The following is a 24734-nucleotide window of genomic DNA, read 5'->3' on the forward strand; positions in this document are numbered from 1 at the left end:
TATGGTGAGATATGGTGAGATGAGAAACAGTTTTAAGTAACAAACAAAGTATTTTTAGAGTACAAAAGTGTTATTTCATACATAGTTGTAAATTATTTTTTGATGATATTGGATAGCCATACATTTAAAGCAATTACAAGCCTGCTTTTTTACTTCCATGACCAAAAGAAAACGGGTTTTAAAAGGTTTTAATAAAAAATAACAATTTCAATACAAGTGAAAAACAACACAATTATTTAACATTAATCCTAAACTGGGGATCTTCTTCCTCCGCTTAGTTTTTCAGTTTACAAAGTCCGTCATCTAAATAGATATTAGACATAGCGCTAGCGCAACTTGCTTTTAAAGGGGATGAGAGCTGAGACTCTCATTGGTTTATTGCACGTTACGCCCAAAATACTCCTATTACTCATTAAAAAAAGGACCAACCCTTTTTCAACCATGCGCTCACCGCACAACTCATTTTTCCCGTCGTTAAATTAGGAAAAGTGGATTCGGACACGCCCATTTAGACGTTGCGCTATGCGCTTCAGACAATGCGCTTAGATCATTAAAATAGAGCCCTATGTCAGTTTTCTGTAATTCTGCACAAAGCTGTAAAGTGCCAGGGGTCAAAAACAAACTTGTGAAAGAAAGAAAACACACTGTTCATTTACTGAAAGGTGATCTAGAAATAATCCTACATACAAAACAATGGATCACACCCAACAAGAGTTTCCTCATATTGCCAACATTAGGCTTTATGATGAGACAGTTTCTGAAATAACAGACTGTATTTACAGTCACTAAAAGATTACGACATTTTTCACATATTCATCATCATATCGCTCAATCTTTCAAAGAAAACAAATCCACACATGCCCAAGTTTACCAGAAGACTTAAATCCAGTGTTTGTTTTGGTAGCAGCCTGTATGGTGGCTATTCTGTGAAGCATAAATTTTTGGCCATGTTGGAAATAATGCCATGTTATCCAATGCTGAGAAAGCTACTTTTAGAGTCAAAAATGTGTTTATTTAAACTACAGTCCAGCTATTCATTTCACGCTGAGAACAATAGTAGTCTGTACACACACACATGCTATATTTTATCATTTCCTTCCTCATCTTTTATCAAACTAAATTTTCTTTAAAAACAGACCTCTGAGATAACAGAGCCATGTGTGTATCTCAATTTCCTAGAAGCAAGCTAACGCTTAAATGTCGACCCCAATTGTATTAGATTACATTTATGCATTTGGCAGATGCGTTTATCCAAAATGACTTGCAGTGCATGACAAGCTTTAAATTGTATTAGTATGTGTGTTCGCTGGAATCAAACCCATGACCTTTAGAGCTGCTAACTCAATAATCTACTAGTTACACTGAACACTGTATACTTGAAACCAAATATACAAACTAAATGAGGGATATTTTCGCATTCAGAAAGTTTCAAGGCTCGTGCCTAAAACAACACCGAAGTAATACACAAAATTGGTGTGCTAGAAAAAATTGGTCAATAATTAGGGCTGTGAGGGATCACAAAATTCACGGTTTGGATCACATTACAGTTTTTTAAGCACGGATTAGATAATTTTTCCGATCAGAAAAAAGGGGTGGGGAAAAGCTAATAAGAACAAATAAAGAAATTACAAACATTTATAAAAAAGAACTCTTTACTGTATAAATTAAATATAATTATTCTTTTTTTAGAGCTACAGAAGTAATTTTCTCTCTGTCTTGGGTTGTTTGATTAACATTTATGACACCGATTTAAAGGATTAGTCCATTTTCTTAAAAGAAAAATCCAGATATTTACTCACCACCATGTCATCCAAAATGTTGATGTCTTTCTTTGTTCAGTCGAGAAGAAATTATGTTTTTTGAGGAAAACAATGCAGGATTTTTCTAATTTTAATGGACTTTAATAGAGCCCAAAATTTAATACTTAACACTTAATGTTTTTTTTCAACTGAGTTTCAAAGGACTATAAACGATCCCAAACGAGGCATAAGGGTCTTATCTAGCAAAACGATTGTCATTTTTGACAATAAAAAAAAATATATACACTTTTATTCCACAACTTCTCGTCATGTAGATCCGGTCGTGAAGCGCCAGATGACCCTACGCAATACGTCATGACGTCAAGAGGTCACAGACGACGAACGCGAAACTCCGCCCCAGTGTTTACAAGCGTCTTGAAAGAGGATTGTTCCTACGTTGTTGTATGTGGAATGATACTAATTAATGTCTTTGTGGCAGTTTATTGTTTAAAATGGTCCGCAAATGTGCATTTTATATATGTAACACGTGACCTCCCTACGTCACTACGCATTTACGTTAGGTCGCGCTGGACTTGACCTAGACGAAAAGTTGTAGTTTAAAAGTACATATTTTTTATTTTTCTTGTCAAAAATGACAATCGTATTGCTAGATAAGACCCTTATGCCTCGTTTGGGATCGTTTATAGACCTTTGAAACTCCGTTGAAAAAAACTGTTAAGTGTTGAGTTAAGTATTAAATGTTGGGCTCTATTAAAGTCCATTAAAATGAGAAAAATCCTGCAATGTTTTCCTCAAAAAACATAATTTCTTCTGGACTGAACAAAGAAAGACATCAACATTTTAAATGACATGGTGGTGAGTAAATTATCTGGATTTTTCTTTTAAGAAAATGGAATATTCCTTTAAGTAGGTTAATTGAGGTTAGGGCTGTCACGGTTATGAAAATTTAGCTTCCGGTTAATTGCCTTATAAATTGCGACGATAAATTGCCTTTGACAATTATGATGATTAATTGTCTGTTTTATTGCTTTAATTTTTAATTATCATTAATTAATTCTCATTTGTTTGTTTATGAAATAATTTTCACATATTATTGTAATTATTTAAATTAAATATTTTGCAAGGTTTACCTGGCAGTAAATTTTTCCACTGTATTAAATGGCTTTGCAATGTTGCACTTTCAAGAACCAAACTAAACCCCACAGGATCCAGACAAGACTCCTAAAAACCTAGGCCAACAATACCAATAATAGATCTGTTGACTGTCAAGACTTATAAGTTCATTATGAGAAAATTATTTTTTTCCAAATGCTCTCAGCACATATTAATGTATACGTTTATTAAATACTTTCACTTCAAATCTGTTTAATCCCAGCCTCAGGTCATTTAAAAATACCAGTTTGTTGGCAGAATTCATTAAATACCACAATGAATGAATGTGCAAGAGTTTTAGGAAGTTTATTGAATATATTAGGATATAGAGGGAATTTTTGAGCTGTATACTTTTTTAATGGCAGTGAAAAATGACAGGAAACTTTTTTAGAAGTGTTTAGCAGCAAAAGACAGTAAAATTTGTTAAACGAAAATAAAATTACTAAAGTGTCCTTTGTGAAAATGAGGCATTTCAATTATTGACTAATAACCTTCAGGATCATAAAAATCTGACTTTTCCCATGTTTAAGTGCTATAATTAGGTCCCCATTGCTTCTATCAACCTAGAAAATGTGAAAAGATCAACCCAGTAATTCTCTACAAGAATGTGAAAAAATAGCTCATTGAAATCTGGCTCCCGTGTGATGTCAGAAGGGGATAAAACCACCTCTTAATCTGCACTAACCAACCACGGCACTGCCATTTAGGGCATTTGCATTTAAAAGGACACACCCAAAACGGCACATTTTTTCTCACGCCTACAAAGTGGTAATTTTAACATGCTATAATAAATTATCTTTATGGTATTTTTAGCTAAAACTTCACATATGTACTCTGGGGACACCAAAGATTTATTTTACATCTTTAAAAAATATTGTGACATGTCACCTTTAACTTCCATTAAAGCAAATTACTGAACTTAAACATAAAAGTCTGATTTAAAAAATGCTTATTTACAAGAAATCTTAGAGGGTTTTACATGCAAGCTCTTCAAATGTAAGACCAAATAAAAACACATATTCAAAGACCCAGACTCCTTAGTAAAGTGAACATTAACTGGTAATTGGTTCTATAACTATAAACTAAAACTCAGATCCAGACCAAGAATTTAAGTCCTGAAACCAAGAGACCCAGATCAAATCCATGGCAAGTAGTCTGCAGAAATCTCAAATTCAAAACATTTATGGACTGCTGTTCTGACTATGCTCTGGTTACCCATAGTCGGTAAAACAGCTATTTACGGATTAATAATTTACTCAGGTTCAGAGAGTAAACATAAGCAAAGCTTTAAGGTGGATATCATCAGAACAACTTGTTCTTATGTTGTTGACTCTGAATCACTACATCGGCTAATCAAAAAAAAATTTGTTTTGCTATTTACCTAACTTATTTACCCAACAGACCTTTCTATAAATAAATTTTTTTTTGGTGTTGGTCAACTAAACATATTTCCATTAATAGGAATAAACAACAAGCACCATCATACCACAGATGTCTACATGCATGAACCAAGATGTGAGAATTAAGCATCTTGGAGTTCGATGAAACTTATCATTAAGGCAATATAATGGCATATATCACAGTAATACCATGTTATTACTGTCTGACACCGTAAAGCAAACTATAGTATTGATATATAAACTACAATTTAGCAACGCCCCAAAAACAAAATACAAGTAAACAATTCACACGCACACCAAACAACAAACAACTACAAACAAATGTGTGTATTTTTCACCTTAAACAAAACATACAGGCATCACATAATTAAAATACAACAGACAATAACAGACAAAAAAGTTAACAAGACGTTGCGCAGAATGAACCTGCTAAAAATAATGACAAAACATAACGACGGGCCTATTTAAAAGCAATAGCAAACATTATAATTTAATGAATTATTTGCTCTAAAATATCAATATAAGTAGTAAAAACACATCAATTTAAATGCTTGAGATTATATGGCCTGTCTAGTAAGTCAATTAAGCACGAGTTTAATATTTATTTAATGTCCTCACTAATCTCCTCAATAACATATCATGTTATAGATTTAAACAACCGTATATTAAGTTTACGCATTAAAATAAAATTCAACTACGATAAAAACAAGCCATCAAAGTAAACGTCACGACCCAATATACCTAAACATGGAGGATTTCTAACGACAAAAACAAAACGTCCCGAACAGTTACCTCAGAATTTTTCATAATCCCGATGTCTTCAAATCCAGTTAAATTCACAGAATACGCGATTGATGTGAAATCAGACCGAATGTGTATTGGTATTAAAGGCCGCACGTGTCCGTCCGGTTGGGATTTCGAAAGTAGAGGAACCGGACCGGATTCCCAGAATCTCCGCTGTATCCTCCTGGCGTTTAGTGTGTCAAAAACATTACGCAGCACCATGTTATCTAAATCCTCACGGACAGACACAACTTTCCGCCAGGGGGCGTTGGGCGGCCCAGAACGCACACTCATCCGCTGAGCTACAGAATCATTTAAGCACAATTTATACATTAATAAAGCCATATATACACAAGTAACTATGATAATTTACATGCACGTATAACTAAATAAATGGTCCCCGAGAAAAGACTCAAATCCACCAGGGCAAGCTCTGTAAAATGATTAAATAAAATGCCGTGTCTGGTGATCGCAAATGATTCTGATTGGTCCATTCTGAAAAGCGCTGTGGAATGTAACAGGTTTCATGTGGGTATGTCAACAACGTCAACCAATTGTTTTAGGCAACAGTCTAGAGTCTGGACACTAAAAAGTAACACAAAATCTTTACAATGCAAAAAAAATAATTTAGGATTTTCTTTTTAGTCTCAACGTATTCTGACCAATGAGAGACAACATCGAGGCCATGAAGGCCCGCCCCTTATTTCTATCGCAATTTCCATTCTACTTACTAGTCATTGTTCTACAGATCCTGCACAACGGGCTGTGTGTGTGTGTGTGTGTGTGTGTGTGTGTGTGTGTGTGTGTGTGTGTGTGTGTGTGTGTGTGTGTGTGTGTGTGTGTGTGTGTGTGTGTGTGTGTGTGTGTGTGTGTGTGTGTGTGTGTGTGTGTGTGTGTGTGTGTGTGTGTGTGTTCGCGCGCGAGTTCATGGACGGTGGGAGGAATGGGAACAGGAATGGTTTCGTGTGAGCGTGGGCGGCCTCGTGACGTGTGTGAGAAACCATTCATGAGAAGCCATTTGACACCAAAGTGTGTGGACCACCGTGTCAACCAGAGAGAATCAGTATCGACAATAAAATAAAATAAAATAAAATAAAATAAAAAATACGCCCATCTAAGTCAGATGGACGTGTGTTTACAGAGAGGATAATGTACGAAAAAAGATTAAATGTTTTTTTAATATAATTTACTATAATTTAAATAACCACTATTTAAAATATACATTGCATACTAATTATTATGCGTGCAATTAAATATTTTATAGCAAATTTAATTACGCAAGTACATATCTAGTATTAAGCATTATTATTTAAGCATTTCTTGTACTGTTTAATGTGTAACGATTATAAAAAAATGTCGTAAATTTGTTATTCATTTTATTATGATGTGTAATATTAAATATCAGCAAATATAAAAAACACTACATATTTTATATAACGTTTATATATATATATATATATATATATATATATATATATACATATACACACATTTTTAAGTAGACTGTATTTTCATTTATAAATTCTGTGGTTTATAGATTGGTGTGATTGAGAGGGGTTTCATGTTTGGTGTGCTTATATTTAGTAGCAATACCATAAATGACCTGTGGGTGGAGCTCTACGTTTACATAAAGTTTTAGATTAATAAAGCATATTTATTATCAACCCTTCTTTCTCACGCCTTTCTCACATTTCATAACCATCGTAAAATTACATTCAAAATCAAATTATAATAATACTAATAATAACTCCATGAAGAACAAGGTCCTGGAACCTCGGTGCTCGAGCCCTAAATATAGTCTGAACACTTTATGGTTCACAAATAATACATAAATAAATAGTTTTATCTCAAACGGAAGACGTCAGTAGGAGGAGAAAGTTAACGGTACGTGTTACCTAAGACACTTTGAGCTCAGAGCTGACTGCTGAAGGTCCTGTATAGACACAATGATGTTTTTATATTGGATAAAGATGCTTATGTTTCTCGTCCTTGCTAAACATGTCAAGAGCTGGAATTCTGCATCAGGTCAGGGGAATTTTGCTAATTTTGACATTTATTGGAGTATTTATTACATTGTCATGGGATGTTACAATAATTCTTTTGGTGGGCGACTTGCATTCAAACATTAAGTATGAATATGTAGCCCTAATTTAATTTAAATACAGAGTTATATAGTTTTGTTATATATTTTATAGGAATTAGTATATTGCAAAGCATTGTGAATTTAACATTTTAATAAATGATATCATAGATAAGGTTGTGCTGGGCATTACTAAACTCGAGGCTTTGGACATGTGGAGGCTGAAGATGGAGTGGAATATGAATGGTGAAGAACATAGAAATCAGACATATGAAATACAAGTGGGACGCACAAAAAACATGGATGTTATCGAAACAGTGAGTCAAACCCTCTTACCACATCCTGCGATTTGTGTTGTTATATTATATACAGTAATAATATAATCTCTGTATTGACAGATCTCATTGAATGCTGTACTTAACACAATGATCTGGAGGTCACAGATGCCACTGAATTGCACAGATCACTCGGTGAGAATCAGACACATCTCTCATAACTCAACCCTCGGATCATGGAGCGCATGGAAAACTCACTATGGTAAGAAATGTAAAGTTTATTTCATAGGTGACTGAGTAATATTTGTTTTATTTGACCGTATTTCATCACATACTGATATGAAACTGTATGTATTGAATGCACTGTAAATTGCTTTGCATAAAAGCATCAGCCATATGCATAAAAGTAAATATGTTTATTTCTCTAATACAACTTTTTTTGCATATAAAAATATATATTTGCAGTACTAAAACTGTCAATTGGTGTACATGATGACTTTGTAGTATGCTAAACTCGAATGTACAGTAGCATATTGTAAAACATTATAACATAACCTTCCTCTTTTTGCTGTTAACCTGCTCATCTGAACCGTCTGTTGTGAGCCCCTCAACCGTCAGGGATGAATGTGCAGTTTTTCGAGACTATTTGTCAATCGGCTTCACCAACGCCAGAACAAAACAACAAAGCATAATCACAGAATAAAACTGACATCTTAATCTAAACCTCGAGCTCCTAATAGGCCTATTGCTCATGCAGAGAGTTTTACAATCGTATGTGATCTCAAATCAAGCAATTTTGTTAAAAGGAGATGTCTAAAAAAAATTTTTTTACAGATGATGCAATACACTTAAAAAATGCTGGGCTATTTTCAACCCAACCTTGGGTCAAAAAGGCACAAACCTAACCCGTTGGGTAGCGATTAAGCCATTGCTGGGTCAAATATAAACATTTTTGGGTTTGTCCCAACGCTAGGTTGAAAACAGCCCAGCATTTGTTAGAATGTACTGTATATTCATTATGTTTTTTTTAGTGTGATTTATCTTCTTGGTCTTTTCTTGTAGGGGATGAAAACTTATCTCAGAGTAAATTCAAGATGTACCCTGAACAACAGGTGCTAAAAGAAGGTTCCACTGTACTGTTCTGCTGTGTTTATTCAGAAGATACCAATATCACATCTCTATACTTCAAAAACACTCCCTATGAAGCCATCAATATAAGCCCACGAGTCAAAGCTATTAGGGTGGAAAACATAAAAGCTACAACAACGTGGGGTGTAAATTCTTTCTGCGATGAGCACGATCAGAAAACAGTTTTTAACTATGTTACCTGTAAGTACAAGAATACACCTTTTATTCACCATATGAAAGGTGGACAAAATTGCTCCCAAGCTGTCACTCGGTCATGTACCCTTTATAAAGGTCATAATATGTACCATGTAGGTACAGATTTGTATACCAGTACCTCTGAGGTACTAATATGAACTCTTTAATTGCAAAGGTTATTAAAAGGAGCATTTTTGACCATTTTTTTCTGACTGGGTACAATGGCCGCAAAATGTGTTTGGACACACAAGTGTTGTTTATAGATGAGCTTCATTACATTAACAAGGATGAACGATGGTATTTTGTTGTCCAGTGCAATAACATTCATACAATTTTAGCTGTCACGAAATATGCAAATGCATTTTGGTGTCACTGTGCCTTACATGATTGTGATAGATTGATCGACTGATAGAAGATTTGAATGATTTCTGTTTAACTTTCAATTCAATTCAATTCAGTCCCTCCTGAGAAACCTCAGAATATTACATGTGAGACCAAAGACTTAAGAAACGTTACCTGCTCATGGAAAGTACGCAGAGCTCCTAATCTGGGCAAAGGATTCAAAAGGAAGTACAGATTAGTAATCAGGTAAGTCTGATTTTATCACGCTTTAACTAAACTCAACTATCTGGTGTTTTTCAGCAGAACTTAAAAATTGGCACATCTGATAAACAGAAAGTTACACAAGCTGTATCACGATTTTCTCACAAATGGGGATTTTTTCTTCTAGTCAATTTTTTTGACGTGTTTTTTTTCCTTAAAAACAGGGACACTGAGGCGGGTAGCTGCAGGTCAGAAGGTCTTTTGGTTTCCTGCATTTTTGAAGTCATCCAGCATTGGGTCTCTTACAACATCACTTTGTTTGAAATGAACGGTTTGGGGCAAGCCAGTGAGCAGTACGTATTCAACATCACAGAAAGAGGTAAATAATGTTTTTTCATGCTTTACAGCCTACGCTGGTTTTAGCCGGTCTCCCAGCCTGGTTTAAGATGGTTTAGTTGGAGAAGTTTTGGCCGATTTTTATGTGGTCAAGCTGGTAATCAGCCGCAAGACCAGCTGATCTACCAGCTATGTCTGCGTAAAGAGATATTAAATAGCATATGTGTTCTGAGTTTGTCACACCACAGAAAAATGTGTTATTAAAAACACACAAAGTAAATAAGTTATCAAAATCTTTGAAAATAAGCAGCATTCTCTGCTCTCAACTTGAAGCTTGCGACTGTATAGGGGCGGAGTCATGTTCGGTGGCTCCAGTGCATCATCGAGCCACTGTTTTAGCCCCGCCCAAATAATCCTGATCACAGAAATGTGGAAAAACTGTTTAATGGTCTGACTCCACAATTTAGTACTACACAGTTCACAGTCTTTGTAACATGTTTCAGAAATACATTTCTAACATTTATAATGTGCTTAAACACTGTTAATATTAAATGTTTGAAGTTAAAGGGAACATGAAAATAGATCATGAAAATCTGAATTTTTCATATGTTTAAGTGCTATATTTGGGTCCCCAGTGCTAGAAAATGTGAAAAAGATCAACCCAGTGAATTAGTTTCGGTAAACCATTCTCTGCAAGCATGTGAAAAAATAGGTCACTGAAATTTGTCTCCCCTTGTGATGTCAGAAAGGGGATAATACCGCCCCTTAATCTGCACTATCCAACCATAGCACTGCTCAGTTCATTTGCATTTTAAAGGACACACCCAAAACGGCACATTTTTGCTCACAATTTTGGCATTTTTAACATGCTATAATAAATTATTTGTGAGTTTTTTTGAGCTAGAACTTCACATACATACTCTGAGGATGCTTGAGGTAGCTTTTCTGATTATTTTATACATCATTGCCGTATTTTATTAATTTTAATAATAAAGAAATTTGAGTGTCAGTGCAGGTTTTATTGTAAGTAGAAGAAATAGTTTTGCATAATATACATTTTTGGTTGCAAATATTTTTTTTTTTGATTTTCATTTCATCCCAGTTTTCCCGTTCCCTGAGCTTTCTAAAGTGAGTGCGGGTGTACTGGATGCTATGGTTGTCTTGCGGTTAAATGGAAACTTTGAAGGTCTATCAATAACTTGTCAGATTCAAGTAAAGCCAGGAGAGACAATACAGGTAAAACAAATCTCACCACGAGTTAAACATCATATCATTCTCATCAAAATGATGACAAGAGGGACTTTCCTTTTGTGAGTGAGCGTGTGAAACCTCTACTTTTGTAGTAATTTCTGTGTAAGACGTCTTTCCTCTTTCACAGGAGATGCAGCAGAAAGGTTCAAATGTATCTCAGCTTTACAAATTCAAGATAAAAGAACTGCAGCCCAGCATGAACTACACCACTAGGGGGCGTTGTGCTATACAGGGGAATGAATGGGGGAAATGGACAAATCACAGGGCATTTTTTACAGGTGAGCTGGAAGCTTTGTTCCCGGCAAGCAATTTTGCATCTAAGACATATAATAGTCGTCAAACACAGCCCAGATGTCTAGGCTAAAACAAGGCATAATTGAGACTTTCTGTAAAAAATAGTAGAACAAAAATAAATAAAAGTAAAGACCTTGTAATCACTGTTGACATTTCTCACATGATGGAATATCAGACATGTCGCCATGTAACCAAATTCAAGTTTATTTTGGCTAGAAGTGGGTTACTCATAGCCAAACTACACTCACCTAAAGGATTATTAGGAACACCTGCTTAATTTCTCATTAATGCAATTATCTAATCAACCAATCACATGGCAGTTGCTTCAATGCATTTAGGGGTGTGGTCCTGGTCAAGACAATCTCCTGAACTCCAAACTGAATGTCAGAATGGGAAAGAAAGGTGATTTAAGCAATTTTGAGCGTGGCATGGTGTTTGATGCCAAACGGCCTGGTCTGAGTATTTCACAATCTGCTCAGTTACTGGGATTTTCACCAACAACCATTTCTAGAGTTTACAAAGAATGGTGTGAAAAGGGAAAAACATCCAGTATGCGGCAGTCCTGTGGGCGAAAATGCCTTGTTGATGCTAGAGGTCAGAGGAGAATGGGCCGACTGATTCAAGCTGATAGAAGAGCAACTTTGACTGAAATAACCACTCGTTACAACCGAGGTATGCAGCAAAGCATTTGTGAAGCCACAACACGCACAACCTTGAGGCGGATGGGCTACAACATTAGAAGACCCCACTGGGTACCACTCATCTCCACTACAAATAGGAAAAAGAGGCTAAAATTTGCACAAGCTCACCAAAATTGGACAGTTGAAGACTGGAAAAATGTTGCCTGGTCTGATGAGTCTCGATTTCTGTTGAGATATTCAGATGGTAGAGTCAAAATTTGGCGTAAACAGAATGAGAACATGGATCCATCATGCCTTGTTATCACTGTGCAGGCTGGTGGTGGTGGTGTAATGGTGTGAGGAATGTTTTCTTGCCACACTTTAGGCCCCTTAGTCTCAATTGGGCATCGTTTAAATGCCACGGCCTACCTGAGCATTGTTTCTGACCATGTCCATCCCTTTATGACCACCATGTACCCGTTCTCTGATGGCTACTTCTAGCAGGATAATGCACCATGTCACAAAGCTTGAATCATTTCAAATTGGTTTCTTGAACATGACAATGAGTTCACTGTACTAAAATGGCCCCCACAGTCACCAGATCTCAACCCAATAGAGCATCTTTGGGATGTGGTGGAACGGGAGCTTCGTGCCCTGGATGTGCATCCCACAAATCTCCATCAACTGCAAGATGCTTTCCTATCAATATGGGCCAACATTTCTAAAGAATGCTTTCAGCACCTTGTTGAATCAATGCCATGTAGAATTAAAGCAGTTCTGAAGGTGAAAGGGGGTCAAACATAGTATTAGTACAGTATGGTGTTCCTAATAATCCTTTAGGTGAGTGTATATATTTCCATTTAAAAAATATATTGCTTGAATGCACGGTAAGTTGCTTTGGATAAAAGCATCTGCCAAATGCACAAGCTTGGGCATGTATGAACTTACTGTACTCTACTGTAGGGAGCAGAATGCGAAACTTAAGGATACTGTAAGCGACGGCCTAAAAACAAGCAAGATCATGGCAACACTCAAAAAAACCAGACAACCCCCTTGCAATGTTACAAGATCATGTTGCTTTCTGTTTCTTTTTCTCTGCAGGGCATTTAGTGACGGTGGATGTGTGGAGGCAAATCAGAAATCATCCAAACCGCACTGTCACGCTTCTGTGGCACACTGTAAGTTTCAGATGGTTTACTATCAGTTTAACTATCTGGTTATGCAAAAATTCTCTTTAAATTGTTACAGATTGTCATTTTCAGCTAAAAGATGACCACAAATGACTGTAGTTGTGGTTGTATTAGTGCATTACACTGCGTATACTGTAATTTCACATGTTCCTCAGGTCAAAACCCATCGCGAATTGTATATCGAAGCCTATGAGGTGTGTAAGAGCCGCGAGGGTCCACATAGAAACGTGTGCATCACTGTCACACAGACACCTCTAAATTTAACTGTGGATGACCATGTCATTAACATCACTGTGCAGGCTGTCATTCAAGCCGGCTTATCTGTACCATCCCAAATAACCATTCCTTCAGCATATACAGGTGACCCTTTTTATATTTTACATATATGTTTATTACATGTATGCATATCGACTTGCAGTACATTTAAGCAATACATTTTATTCGCATGCACTTTCCCTGAGAATTGAAACTTGCTGAGGCACAATCTGTAGTAGGTCATTTTGTGCATCCCATAATGAAGTGGTTTTCAAACTGAGGGGCTAGGGGACCACAAGATTGTTGCTCATGAAATACATTAATTTATCATATAAACTATATAATTAAACTTCTTCTTCACACTTTTTTGTATCATTTATTATGTTAATGTTTTATGTCATTTTTTTGGGGGGGGGGGCAAGAAGGCATGCACTGTACACCAAGGGGCCGCACTCCAAAAAAGTTTAAGAAGTTTATATATTTAGGCGTGTATATATTTAGATAATTCTTTCTATATTTAATTCTATTGAACACTATGATGAACTTTTCTGGCGACCCCAACATACCATATGTCTGTTTTATTTGTAGTGTCTATTTTCCACTGAAACATCTCTGTATGAATGAGATGATAAACATGTGACATAACATGCTGTTTTTGCAGGCGGTGTGCTGGAGGAGAAGAGGATTATGGGTAAGGCAGAGGGATTTCAGCTCTCGTGGATGAGAGACTCTACCACCACATGTGACTACATCGTCGAGTGGTACGTGCTGGGTGTCCTTCACTGGAGAAAAGTCTCGGCTAATCAGACCAACTTAACCCTCGAAGGAAGTATGAAGCTTTTTGATGTCATATGCTGTACATATCAATACAAACACTATCATGACACAAATAATTCACTCACATTGTAGTTACCGTATTTTCTGACTATAAGTCGCACTTTTTTCATAGTCAGATGCGACTTTTACGTCAAAATTTTTTCATATGAACCAAGAGAAACCATTACCGTCTACAGCCGTGAGAGTCCGCTCTATGCTGCTCCTGTATTTATGTAATTTAATGGATTCAGTGATGTGGACTGACTTCAGGACCTTTTTTAACTTGGCTTGTCGTGTTAACTTAGCCTATTCAGCCTCCCAGGTGTGTTCTGCATGCTATTGTGTTTTGTGAATAAATGGTAATGTTACGTTAACATGTACAGACATCTATTCAGCCTGATGTTCTGTGCTATTATTTAGTTAAATAACTTGCCTTTCCAGATTAAATGGCTGTTCTACGGCTTGGATTTTGTAAATTCATTTTGTAAATAAACGCGACGTTTAGTCCAGTGCGACTTCCTCTTCAAAACGCATTTTTGACTTATTCTCCGGAGGGACTTATAGTCCGGAAAATACGGTACTAGACTTTTCAGCGCTGAGCGTCCAGAGCTGGAAAATGTATAACTTTAGGTAAAACGCTTAGCTTGTCAATGTCACTCTGCCATCCAATCACAGTGGAGGAGGAGCGGGATAATTATCACAACAACCAACCGGCGCATTGTTCATATAAAGAACTGTAAATAAACTAAAATACATAAATAAATTTATTTAACACTTATTTATTTTCACATTTGTTTATTTATATATTCATTTATTTTCACATTTATTTATTTCTATATTTATTTATTTTCACATTTATTTATTTCTATATTCATTTATTTTCACATTTATTTATTTCTATATTTATTTATTTCACATTTATTTATTTCTATATTTATTTATTTTCACATTTATTTATTTCTATATTTATTTATTTTCACATTTATTTATTTCTATATTTATTTATTTTCACATTTATTTATTTCTATATTTATTTATTTTCACATTTATTTATTTATATTTTTATTTATTTTCACATTTATTTATTTCTATATTTATTTATTTTCACATTTATTTATTTCTATATTTATTTATTTTCACATTTATTTATTTATACATTTATTTATTTATTTGTCTGGAACATCTTGGCACACATAAATAGAAAATGCATGTCATCAACAGATATGTTGGCATACGCTTAAAAAGCGCAAGTTTTTACATTGAAGCGCATGAAATTATCCACTTATTTGATATATTTATATTCAATTGTTGTATATATTGCCCATTTATTTATTTATTTATCTATTTATTTATTCTTTTGTCAGATCTGGCTCTCGATATCCACCTGGCATTTTTAGCCGTGTGTACGCTCCCTTAGGCTTCTATCACCATCAAAACTTTATAACCTTAATTCAACTTTGAGTCAAGGACTTGTCAAGTTTGCCATCACAAACTTTACTAGATGTGTGACAGAACATAACACAGAGTTCATCGGTTACGCAATACAGTATGTCTAGTTATGTCGATGCATTGCATATAAAGATCTGCTTTAATATACAATAAAGGTTTAAAGAAAGCATACACAAGACAGTAGACGTAGGTATCTCACTACAAAACAGTGAAATGTTTTTTATTTATTATTGTTTAATATGACTAAGACTAAAGTCAAGAATGTTTTTGTAGGCCTTTTCAAACCAGGTGTTAGATACGCTTTTACTGTCTACGGGTGTAACGCTGAAGGAAACAGACCTCATGAAAAACAGATCGGATACTTAGAAGAACAAAGTAAGAAACACACACACGTCTTACAGATAAAGCTCAAAAATTGCTCGACATACAGTGAGAGATATTACATCATTATAAACAAAGAATCATCATGACTGTTGGTTTATCACATGCACATTAACTTATTAACATTATTTGTGTTTGTGAACTGTGAAGAGCCCTCGAAGTTCCCCACACTGGACCAGAATCCAACCGTGACTTGGTCTTCTGTGACCCTAAAATGGAGTTTCAAAGAAGGAGACCCGAGTCACACCGGATTCATCACAGGATATAAGATAACAAGACAGAAAGATTTTAACTCTGATATTTCAACAAGTAAATGTTACGCACTTACTTAAACATTTTCTCAAATATAGTTTAAAGGTGCATCATGTAACTTTTAGGAGGATCTCTTGACAGAAAAGCAATATAATACACATAACTATATTATCAGTGGTGTATAAAGACCTTACATAATGAACTGTATTGCTTTATTTCCTCAGAATGAGACGTTTTTATCTACATACCGCGGGTCCCCTTACATGGAAGGTGCCATTTTGATTGCCATGTTTCTACAGTAGCCCTAAATGGACAAACTGCTTAATAGAGCGTGTTTTGTCACTACGTTTAGACCATGACATGTTTGTCCTGTGCTTCTCTATGCGTTTCGAAAGGGAGGGGTGAGCTGTAGACAGAGCCACTGGTTGCAATTCACAATCTAACCATTAAATCCCACAAAAAATCTACACAGTGCACCTTTAAATAAAATGAATCTATAAGCTAGAAACTTGTCAGATTTGCTTATTAATATTAATATGGTGGTGATGTATGTAGAAACTCCCTACTGTTGCTTAAACAACTGTTAAACAATGGCTTCTCTTTATAGTTGTCATCTCTTTGTTATTGCAGGTTTTATAGATAAGCCTCACATCAAGTCTTTTACATTCAGTGACCTAGAGGAAGATCAGTCGTACATATTTCTTCTGGCTGCATGTACATCGGCAGGCTGCGGACCGGAGACATCCGCCACCTTCACAACCACTAAAAACTGTAAGTGAAAGTGAGACATGTTTCGAGGCATACTCGAAGTGTGACCTCTGCATTTAACCCTTTCCACACAATGCACTGGGCAGCTATTGCTACAGCGCCCGGTGAGCAAATGGGGTTAATGTATCTTGCCCAAGGGCACCACAGATCTAGGGCACCATTGACTTGCATAGAAGGAAAAATAATACTATTGAAGTGAATGGTGCCCCAGATTTTTTTTAAATAGCTTCCTTTGTAGTCAGCAGATCAAAGAATTTGAAATTGAGGGTGAGTAAATAATGACAGAATTTTCATTTTTTCGATAAACTGTCTCTTTAAGTCCTCTTTACACCAAACATGACACTGAAAGCAAAAATCATCTTACCCCAGCTTTGCTTTCAATGTGTTCGCAAGAAAAATATAATTTATGTTACATATTTTGCTATACACAGATGTTTTTAACAGTGTAAAACAGATACACATTTGTTTACACTTCATGTCTTCTGTAAGAAATTTGAGTAAGAAATAAAGTCTAGTAAAAATGTTGCTTGGTGTTAAATGTCTTTATACATTTCCCAATGAAGTTTTTTGTCCACAGATTCTCTGCTGTTAGTCAAGATTTCAGTTTCGCTCCTGGTATTGGTCGCTTGTTGCATTTGTCTGTGTTATTTCAGAAAAACGTAAGTCTTTTTATATTAATAATGAAATTTGTTTCTGTAGCTCAATTGGTAGACCAATGCATTAGCATCACAAAAGGTCATGGGTTTGATCCCAGAAATATATACCTTCTGCCAAATGTAAAAATGTAATGTAAATATTGTTTAATGTCATGCAATTGTCTTTACTCGATTATCTTCCTCATTTTGGCTTTATTCCCAATTATTTCCAGGCTAAAAGGAATTCCTGATAAATTCAGCTTTCTGCACCTAAAAGCGTTGGATCTGGATGAGGATCTTTACAAAGTAATTTATTACCGTACATTGATTGTTATACTTTAATGTAACTTCAGTGCCAGCATTTTATTTCACTCTTGATTCTAAAACTAAAACCATAGATATGTATACACATACAGTACAAAGATAGTTCACAGCTGTTTCTATATACGCCATATTGGAATAGTCCATGGCAGTACACTAACCAGTGTTGCCAAGTATGTGGTGATACTTTAAAACTGGTGATGCAGATTGCTTTTCCTGTGTGTTAAATGTTGAAGGATTTTGATTATCGACTTTCAATATTAGGTAAGATTATTTTATTTATGAAAATAAAGTGTTGTAATTTGGGCCATTGGATTGGTTTTGTTGCACAAATCTGGCAACCCTGCAACGATGATCTGTCAATGCTCAAGCTAACCGTGTATCCGCAACTGTAGTTATACCCATGTTTATTTAAATGTTTAAGAACTAAACAATTTAATTGTTAAACTTACATGATGCACCAAGACGAAAGTGTTTAATAACACAACATTAAAAGTGACTGCAGTTTAAAGGCGGGGTGCATGATCTCTGAAAGCCAATGTTGACATTTGAAATCACCTAAACAAACACGCCCCTACCCCAATAGCACCTGGACCTTCTTTTGATAGACCTGCCCCACAAAAAAGCAACCCAGACAACGATGTTGATTAGTAGACACGCCCCTTGCTGCTGATTGGCTACAAGTGTGCTTTGGTACTTGGCCTGAATCCCAAAGCGTTTTTTCAAAAATTGTGCACCCCGCCTTTAAAACCTGTTATAAAAAAATAATACATATACAAAAACAACACATTCTGTGGACACACATACATGCGTAGAGCGGTCGAATGATGTATCTATGTATACATATCTAAAACAAAACCACTTCTACTATATTTAGTTTACTCATATTTACTTGGTTAATTGTGAAAATGTAACTTTGAAGTGTAATGCAATATTGTCTGAAACATTAGCCCAAATTTCATTTGTTTACTTTTGCTTTATTGTGTTTGTTAGGCAAGTGAAAAGATTTGTAGTCTAAAGATCGAGGACTGTCGTTGGTGTGATGTTGAGGTTTTAGACCTGCACACCTCCTTGGTACAGAAATCTTGGCTGACCGGCACAGAAGATCCACGTCATTCATTCATTGCTCATAAAGTCAAAGTCCCATCATTCACAAAACCTTCTTACCAGCCCACCACCGGCGCATGGGACGGACAGAACACAAATCTCATAAACTTCACTTATGTGTCTTCTGGACAGCGAGATTTATCTGAAGAGACGGCCAAGACAGATGGAAAAGTGCAGGAGCCCAATAACCCTGGGTTTATAAGTGACTATGTCACTCAACTCTGTATGCATGAGTTATGAAACTGTCCAAGGGTTGACCAAATGACCGGATAAAAGTGACAGCACTTGTTTGTGTGTAAAGTTGCATCCGAATTCAGTATTGTGATGTATTTCCATAAATAAATGCAAGTATAGTTCAATTAAAGGGACACTCCATTTTGGAATCCATTCAGCCGATCTCTGGGTCTGCCGCTAGCAGTTTTAGCATAGCTTAGCACAATTCATTGAATCTGATTAGACCATTAACATCGCGCTAAAAAATAACCAAAGAGTTTCAATATTTTTCCTATTTAAAACTTAACTCTTCTGTTGTTAGATTGTGTAGACCGGCGGAAAATTAAAAGTTGTGATTTTCTAGGCAGATACGGCCAGGAACTATACTCTCATTCTGGCGTAATAATCAAGAACTTTGCTGCTGTAACATGGCTGCAGCAGGCGCTATGGTATAACGCAGTGACCGAAAAGAGTCCCCTTAGTTACTTACAATAACAGTGGATTATTTTCAGGCAGTGCGTAATATCACTACGCCTGCTGCAGCCATGTTACGGAAGCAAAGTTCTTGATTATTACGCCAGAATGAGAGTATAGTTCCTAGCCGTATCTGCCTAGAAAATCACAACTTTTAATTTTCCGTCGGCCTTAGTACACAATCTAACTACAGAAGAGTCAAGTTTTAAATAGGAAAAAAATTGAAACTCTTTGGTTATTTTTTTGCGCGATGCTAATGGTCTAATCAGATTCAATGGATTTTGCTAAGCTATGCTAAAAGTGCTAGCGGCAGACCCAGAGATCGGCTGAATGGATTCCAAAATGGTAAAAATCAAATGTTTAACTCTAGCAGAGCTGGAAAATGAGCATATTTTCAAAAAAAGTGGAGTGTCCCTTTAAGATTTCATATGTATTTCGTATTTCCTAATTAAACTAAGGCCTAGTCCTGGCTTAAGCTAATCCCTGTCTGCGAAACCACCCCTTAGTGTCATTTCATATTGATTTTGTGTTCAAATAAATAAAAGGGACAACACAAGATGTGCATCTAATGTGTTCTGTTGATGAGATCTGTTATTTTAACACATTCGTTTTAAGAGTGCAACCCTGCAGTATTGAAAAACACTTTTGATCTTATCACAATGATGTTCAGTAAGATCCAAAGGCCAAGGGGCCACACGTTTCTGCTAACGGCTTCCTTCTGCAAAACAGACGAGAAACTTACGAGAAATGTTGTGAAATGTTGTTGTGAACTCTGAATTGATTTTGCAATTTCTATCAGCTATTTCATTTCTTTTTTGATCTTTTTTCACTCTGTACAAAAACATTATCTGTTCAGTGTTAAGGAGGTATTGCTTTATGACATTTATGCATTTAATATACTTTTAGCCAAATCCATTAATAGTGCATTATAAGCTGCACATTTCATCAGTATTTGTTTTTTCCTGGGGTTTCAACGATCAACTTTCCTTTTCATCCGCTAATACCTTACCAATTGAGCTATATGATGACTTAATGGGCTTCACCATTGAGTATGTTGTGTATAAAAGTGTCCGTTCTCATTTGATAAACAAAAAACACAAATAAAGACATATTATTCACATTTGAAAATACATTGTAAGTGGATCGGTCTGATGGATCACCAATCAATGATCTTAAAATATGCCAGTGCCACTGACTTGTCTCAAGATACACAGCAGTAATGTCTTTTTTTCTGACTTTTTCTAAGGCAAGTACGCTTTAATGTCCTAATTTAACTAAGGCCTAGTCCTGGCTTTTGCTAAGCCTTGTCTGTGAAACCAGGCATAAAACTCAGAGTCGGGGTTTAAACAGCTCAGGCAATCCACACAGTAATGATTAACAGTCAAACACAATGTGCCTTTATGGAGTTCCCAAAAGAACATTATTCTAAACAGAAACAAAAATGTATAGGACAGCGCAATATAATGCAAGCACTGTATACGGTTTTGCAGGTTTTTAACATCTGCTAATTGTAAACTAGCAATTCTGCCCACTTTGGTTGTAACAGATGTTATAGTTTACCTAACTTCATCCGTGTTCATAAATGTTGTGCGGTGCCAAGAGTGCATTTATTTATTGCAGTGTTAACAGCCTAGAGTTTTGAGAGCAGTTCTCCTTAGCGCAGGTCCACTCACTTCTCTTTCATCTCTCAGACTATTCTGACAGATGCACACTGACGTTGCACGCTTGCAGAGAGCCAAAAAGGACTCAATTTTTTTTCTTTGGTTATATTTTAAGAGTCAAATCAATAGTGAAATGCTCTCTAACAACAAATGCATTGAGTTTGCATTCTTTTTCTCTGAGAAGATCAGTAATATCAGTACAGCCTCATATTGTACTGTGGTCAGCAGGGGCGTAGCACAAGGTCCTGGGCCCTATGCATAGGCAGTCCTGATGGGCCCCCCCATTTTTCCATTTTAGTTTTCTAATCACTACATGAACAAACTGTATGATAACTAAACAAGACTTGATTCAGTCATATTTTTTTTAGCTGAATGATCAAGACATTACATTTTTACATTTCTTAGAATATTTATTTTTATTATACTTAATTACTTTAAGGCATAAATTAAATTTTAAATATGCCATTTTAGTTTTGTACATAACAAAAAGCTCCATTCATAATAAAAAACAAACAAAACTTGCCACTAGTCATTTTTCTTTGGAGAAAAAAAGCAAAACGAAACAAATGCTATTGCTTACATGCTATAGCTTCCTCAAATGTACAGCTTATACTGAAGTTTATACCCCTGTAAATGCCCACTGGCGTTTATAATATAATGTTGATATGATATGTACCAAGCTAACTATGACACTGATTAATATATTATTGCTAATTTTAGATATTATAGCCTATTCATTTAAAAAATAAACATGTTTCAAATTAGGCTATTATAATGGAGTTTTGTATGCAAAAAGCACAGCATTACTATACAGTTTATTTATTTGTTCTTTCACCTCAAATTGCATGTAGTCTATAACCAAATTACCATCTGAAAGTGTATGTTCTGCTTTTTCAACGGGTTGTCTCAGTTAATTTTAAGCATTAATAATCGCGGGGATATTCAAACAGTTTAGCACTATATATTTCGTGTTCTAATTTGTGCTCACATTTCTTTGAAAAGAATTCAGTCACAAATTGTTTTCCCTCATTTAGTTTTTTCCTTCTCCTGTCTTTTCTTTCTTATTTGGTGGCCTGGTTTAGCTTTCTTTAAGAAAGACAATTCAACCGCACCGCAGAAATTTGCGCTTTATCAAACGCTCAAAAACGTAAACAAAATGCGCGCACAGATGGACTTAACTATTTGGCGCATTAGCAAGGGGTGGGACCGTGAGACTTTAGATAGTTTTTAGCCTACTTATACAAAATGTAGTAAGTCAAACAGTTATCAGCCAATAATTTAACTTTACATTTCATCTGACATTCATTATGAAATTTAATTAGGAAATGAAAATATCCAGGTAAAATAAAATATATTCCAGACTTTTCAAGGGCCCTCTGTTCCCTTGGGGCCCTGGTAATCAGTACTGGTTTTACCCCCAGTCCGACTCCCCTGGTGGTCAGTCAAATCTCATTACAACAACCTCAGAAATTTGTCATTTTTTCAGAATTTGACATCTTAATGCATCAACTTGCAGCCTTGATACGCTCCTCACGTCTTTTTTCAAAAAGGTACTTAACTGTTTAGAAACTGATTTTCTAAAAATAATAAATACCTCTCTGCTCACAGGCACTTTTCCAGAGCCTCTCCTAAAAAAGAATAACCTAGACAAAACCATACTTAGCAACTACAGACCAATCTCAAATCTTTCTTTTATAGGCGAGATCATTGAAAATGTAGTTTTCAATCAGCTGAAAAAATTCTTAGACTCAAATGCGGACAATTTTCGGTCTGGTTTCCATCAGCATCACAGCACAGAAAATAAATGATATTAGCTAAAACTCTGATTCAGGTAAAATATCAGTGCTGATGCTACTAGATCTGCTGCCTTTGACACAGTAGATCACACCATACTCTTACATAGACTGGAAAACTGGGTATGGCTTTCTGGGATGGTCCTCAAATGGTTTAAATCATACCTAAAACGGAGAGGTTATGTAACCATAAATCTGAGTGGACATCCATGACATGTGGAGTCCCACAGGGCTCTATTCTCATACCACTTCTGTTTAATTTGTATATGCTCCCACTTGGTCAAGTAATAAAAAAGAACCAAATTGCTTACCACAGCTATGCAGATGACACCCAGACATACTGTCACCCAATGTCTACAGCCCCATTGACTCTCTAGGTAAATGCATTGATGAAATTAACAGTTGGATGCGTAAAAACTTTCTCCAGTTAAACAAAGACAAAACTGAAGTCATTGTATTTGGAAATAAAGATGAAACTCTCAAGGTTAATACTTACCTTGACTCTAGGGGCTCTATCTTGCACCCAGCGCAATTGACTTTGTCAGTGACGCATGTATCATTTCGTATTTTGCACCGGCGCACAGCGGGTTTTTCCCATCACAGACGCACGTCGGCAAACTAGGGAATGAACTTGCGCTCCCTGGGCGGTTCAGCGCAAAAAAGAGGCGTGTTCCGGCGCAAACCATCCCTGATGCTATTTTGCAGTTTCAAAAAACAATTGCGCCACTGACCAGAAAAAAAAAGTTTAAAGTCAGTGGCGCGTTGCTCATTATGCTATTTTAAGGGCGCATGCTTGACCATAATTTATAGCGTGCACAACGCGCATACACTTTGCATCTAATCTACACAGATGCAACAGTTATTTTTGCAAATCATAAATTGTTACACTTAAAAATATTAATACACGAGATAAGGGGAATCATAGTGGTGAGCATTGTGGTGATAGTTTTTATTTATTGTGTGGCTGCGTTAAAAAATTCTCATGCAAATAACGATTAAAATATTTTCATAAGTTTGTTGTGTGGCTGTATTACGTTTATTTTATGTAAATAATAATAAAAACGTTTTCATAAGAAACCTTAATGTATGTGAACTTGATTTGTAAGAGTACTTTGGGGTTGGACCTTGCTTGCGTTTCTTGAGTCCGATTTCAAAGCCCCCAAACCCTTTCAGCGGTGAGGGTGGACGCAGCGATGTCCTCTGCTGGCGTCTGTGTAGAGGCAGATCCACCTCCCGTTACACGGCGTGCCCGATTTATGCTGGCAAGCTTGGGATTCCCCCGTCTCCTGACATCATTGTAGAGCTTTGCGCAACGATGGGGATGCCAGCTGATGAGACTGTGGCTATTTCCTCTTACGCCTGTTTAACCTACGCTGATTTGGGCGGGTTTCTCATATCCCCATACAAAACAACTTCTCTGTCTTTGAGTGCTCTTACAAGAACGTCGGTCTCCTCGGCTGTGAACCGCTCCTGGCGTGCGCCTGGTAAATCCGTCAGTCCCGGCGCCATGGGCGGGCTTTAGGGGGCCGGGCCCGCCCTGGACGAACCTGCGGTCTCCCTTCACCTGGGCTGCGTTCAGCCCTGACAAAACGTTGCACAACG

General features: G+C 36.2%; 2 protein-coding genes across 2 annotated transcripts in view; one reads left to right on the forward strand and one right to left on the reverse strand.

Annotated features, from left to right (window-relative positions):
- lifra (LIF receptor subunit alpha a) overlaps window positions 1-5296 on the reverse strand; it is a 28558-nt gene extending 23262 nt beyond the window's left edge. Inside the window, exon 1 of the mRNA XM_065250998.2 lies at window positions 5105-5296. The gene's annotated coding sequence lies outside the window, so the exon portion shown is untranslated. The remainder of the gene's footprint in view (window positions 1-5104) is intronic.
- Window positions 5297-6982: 1686 nt separating this feature from the next.
- osmr (oncostatin M receptor) lies at window positions 6983-19416 on the forward strand. The gene is made up of 17 exons (XM_065250051.1): window positions 6983-7120; window positions 7347-7492; window positions 7574-7712; window positions 8513-8779; window positions 9232-9361; window positions 9541-9695; window positions 10755-10888; window positions 11031-11181; window positions 12919-12995; window positions 13163-13367; window positions 13924-14091; window positions 15801-15902; window positions 16059-16217; window positions 16791-16931; window positions 17506-17587; window positions 17797-17869; window positions 18878-19416. The coding sequence occupies exons 1-17, from the start codon at window positions 7042-7044 to the stop codon at window positions 19229-19231; spliced, it is 2562 nt and encodes an 853-aa protein (XP_065106123.1). The 5' UTR covers window positions 6983-7041; the 3' UTR covers window positions 19232-19416.
- Window positions 19417-24734: the final 5318 nt, after the last annotated feature.

The sequence above is a fragment of the Paramisgurnus dabryanus genome, chromosome 5 (assembly GCF_030506205.2).
Source record: "Paramisgurnus dabryanus chromosome 5, PD_genome_1.1, whole genome shotgun sequence".
Taxonomy (NCBI): domain Eukaryota; kingdom Metazoa; phylum Chordata; class Actinopteri; order Cypriniformes; family Cobitidae; genus Paramisgurnus; species Paramisgurnus dabryanus.

Coding starts and splice junctions, on each gene's coding strand:
- osmr (XM_065250051.1), top strand. CDS start 7,042: ATGATGTTTTTATATTGGATAAAGATGCTTATGTTTCTCGTCCTTGCT. Junction 7,713..8,512: donor CGCATGGAAAACTCACTATG/GTAAGAAATGTA, acceptor CTTTTCTTGTAG/GGGATGAAAACTTATCTCAG. Junction 17,870..18,877: donor TGGATGAGGATCTTTACAAA/GTAATTTATTAC, acceptor TGTGTTTGTTAG/GCAAGTGAAAAGATTTGTAG.